General features: G+C 37.8%; 1 protein-coding gene across 1 annotated transcript in view; it reads left to right on the plus strand.

Moving 5' to 3' along the window:
• Nucleotides 1–2127, plus strand: part of LOC107739189 (pre-mRNA-processing factor 17-like) — a 7138-nt gene extending 5011 nt beyond the window's left edge. Inside the window, exons 5-7 of the mRNA XM_016551215.1 lie at nt 1625–1721; nt 1809–1958; nt 2099–2127. Coding sequence (XP_016406701.1) covers nt 1625–1721; nt 1809–1958; nt 2099–2127 — 276 coding nt within the window. The remainder of the gene's footprint in view (nt 1–1624; nt 1722–1808; nt 1959–2098) is intronic.
• The last annotated feature ends 357 nt before the right edge of the window (nt 2128–2484 follow it).

Consider the following 2484-nt stretch of genomic DNA (forward strand, 5'->3'; position numbering starts at 1 on the left):
GCGAATCATGTAAAAAAAAATTATAAATTAAAAACACATTTCATTTATCTATTATAACATTTATGTAATTTGGTTTGCTTGGCTGTTTCCTTATAAAAGTCCAAAAATTTGTCAAGTTTTTCGTCAGGTGTTTTTTTTATTATATGATGTCATTACGTTGTTGTCTTGCCGCCAGCTAATCGCTGCATTGTTGATCGTGGTTTCGAGTATCGATACATAGCCCCTTTTAAACCAACCCATGAACGCGCAATTATCTCAGATAACTCAATCCAGCCATACTAATCATCAACAACAGGTGTGTTTGAAGAACCGAATTAGCCAGATCCTGATTAGCGCGATGATATCATCTTGGATGTGACATTTCATCTCGGATGTAATAAGCAACGTATGAAGAACGGGCCCCAGTTCTGTGATCAGTAGTAAATCTCCATCCGAAGGCCAGAGGGCGCTCTCACTCTCAAACTCCAAATATGCCCCGAAGAAGGCAGGAAGGAATTTCCAAGAAATCCCTATAGCGGTTGCTGAATAAACAGAAGATTTAACTGCTTTCATTGATTCAACGTGACTAATAAAGACACGACTATGGCAATATATGGTTTATCTGAGTTCTTATTATTATAATTTTCATCATAATAAAGTGTATCTATAATGAAATGCTAATCGACATAGCCATTATCACTGCTTAGAATACAATGAAATATTGTGTGCCTTAATTATTCTGTTTAAGAAGCCACATTATCTCACAGAAGGATTTATTTCAAACACTCGACTGACCTTATGAATAAGAAGCCACATCATCTCACAAAAGGATTTATTTCAAACACTCGACTGACGTTATGAAGTGAGTTTGGAGTAAAAACATGTTATTAAATGTGGTATTTTCACGTGCTTTCAGATGGAGCAGCATTTACTACACATAGCCGTAGTTCACTGAGAAGATACGCAAATGGCTGTCATTATCGCGAACGTCGTATTTCGTCGATTTCATAATCCTACGATTATATCGTCTGCGATTATGAACACGATTTTGCATAACTTGTCAGAGAACTACGGCTCTGTGTAGTAAATGCTGCTCCACCTGAAAGCAGATGATGGAGATTTACTACTAATCACAGAACCGGCTTTACTGACAAGATGTGCATGACAATTAATCGCGTTCAATTAATCGTGCAGCCCTACTGTCCTGAGTAAGATATATTACATAAAAGATGTTTACATATAGTCCACAAGACAAAAAAACAGCTGAAATTATTAAAAATAACCCCCTTCAGAAGTTTGTGAACCCTTGGTTCTTAATATTGTGTGTGTCACCTGGATGATCGACGATTGTTTGTTTGTTTTGTGATGGTTGTTCATGAGTCCCTTGTTTGTTCTGAACAGTTAAACTGAGCAACTGTTCTTCAGAAAAATCCCCCAGCTCCTGCAGATTCTTCAGTTTTCCAGCATCTTCTGCATATTTGAACCCTTTCCACCAGTGACTGTATGATTTTGAGATCCATCTTTTCAATCAAGGACCGGAACTCTCTGTTTTATAATGTCATTTTTCTAGCTAAAAACCCAAATGCACCTTTAACCTGTGTTCTTACAGATTAATAATTTGTTTAATCCTGTTTTGATGTGACAGGACGAGCAGAAAGAGCTAGACGAGATCATAGCCAAGAGACAGAAGAGAGGCAAGAATGAAGAAGAGGCTCCAGCGGAGGAGAAGACCGTCCTGCACCGTATGACACACAACCTCAACAACAACATACATGCAGCTAAATGTGTCTTCGGTCTGCTGTTAAACCGCTTTCTCTCCCTCCCTGCAGTTAAAGATGCATACGATTATCAGGGCCGCTCGTACCTGCACGTTCCTCAGGACGTGGGCATCAACCTGCGCTCAGCAGACGTCCCGGAGAAATGCTACCTGCCCAAAAAACAGCTGCACGTTTGGACCGGACACACCAAGGTTGGGCCCTGTGGAATCCAGATTTTTTTTTGTTCTTCTGGATTCTGTTTTAATGGTTAAATTAAATATTAGTAATCAAAATGCAATTAAATGAAACTATGAAACATACACAATTGAACCACAATTTATTAACAAAAAAAATTTTTTTAGCGCCCTATGAAGTTATATTTTTCCGTTAAATTAATTCCATTTTAATTAATGAAACATACAGAACTAAAATCGATTTAGAAACATCCTTTTTATTTTTCAGAAAATTTGTTTGCCGTTTATATTTTTCTGAATTCTGTTTAATGGTTAAATACAATTTTATTAATCAAAATTTAATAAACCGAAATCATGAAACGTACACAAACGACAATTTATTAACAAAAATTACACACACACACACACACACTCACACTCACACTCACACTCACACACACTCACACACACGCACTCACTCACTCACACTCACTCACACTCACACACACTCACTCACTCTCACACTCACACACACACACTCACACACTCACACTCACTCACTCACACACACACAC

This window comes from Sinocyclocheilus rhinocerous, unplaced genomic scaffold (assembly GCF_001515625.1).
Source record: "Sinocyclocheilus rhinocerous isolate Xijiao unplaced genomic scaffold, SAMN03320098_v1.1 scaffold555, whole genome shotgun sequence".
In the NCBI taxonomy this organism is placed as follows: domain Eukaryota; kingdom Metazoa; phylum Chordata; class Actinopteri; order Cypriniformes; family Cyprinidae; genus Sinocyclocheilus; species Sinocyclocheilus rhinocerous.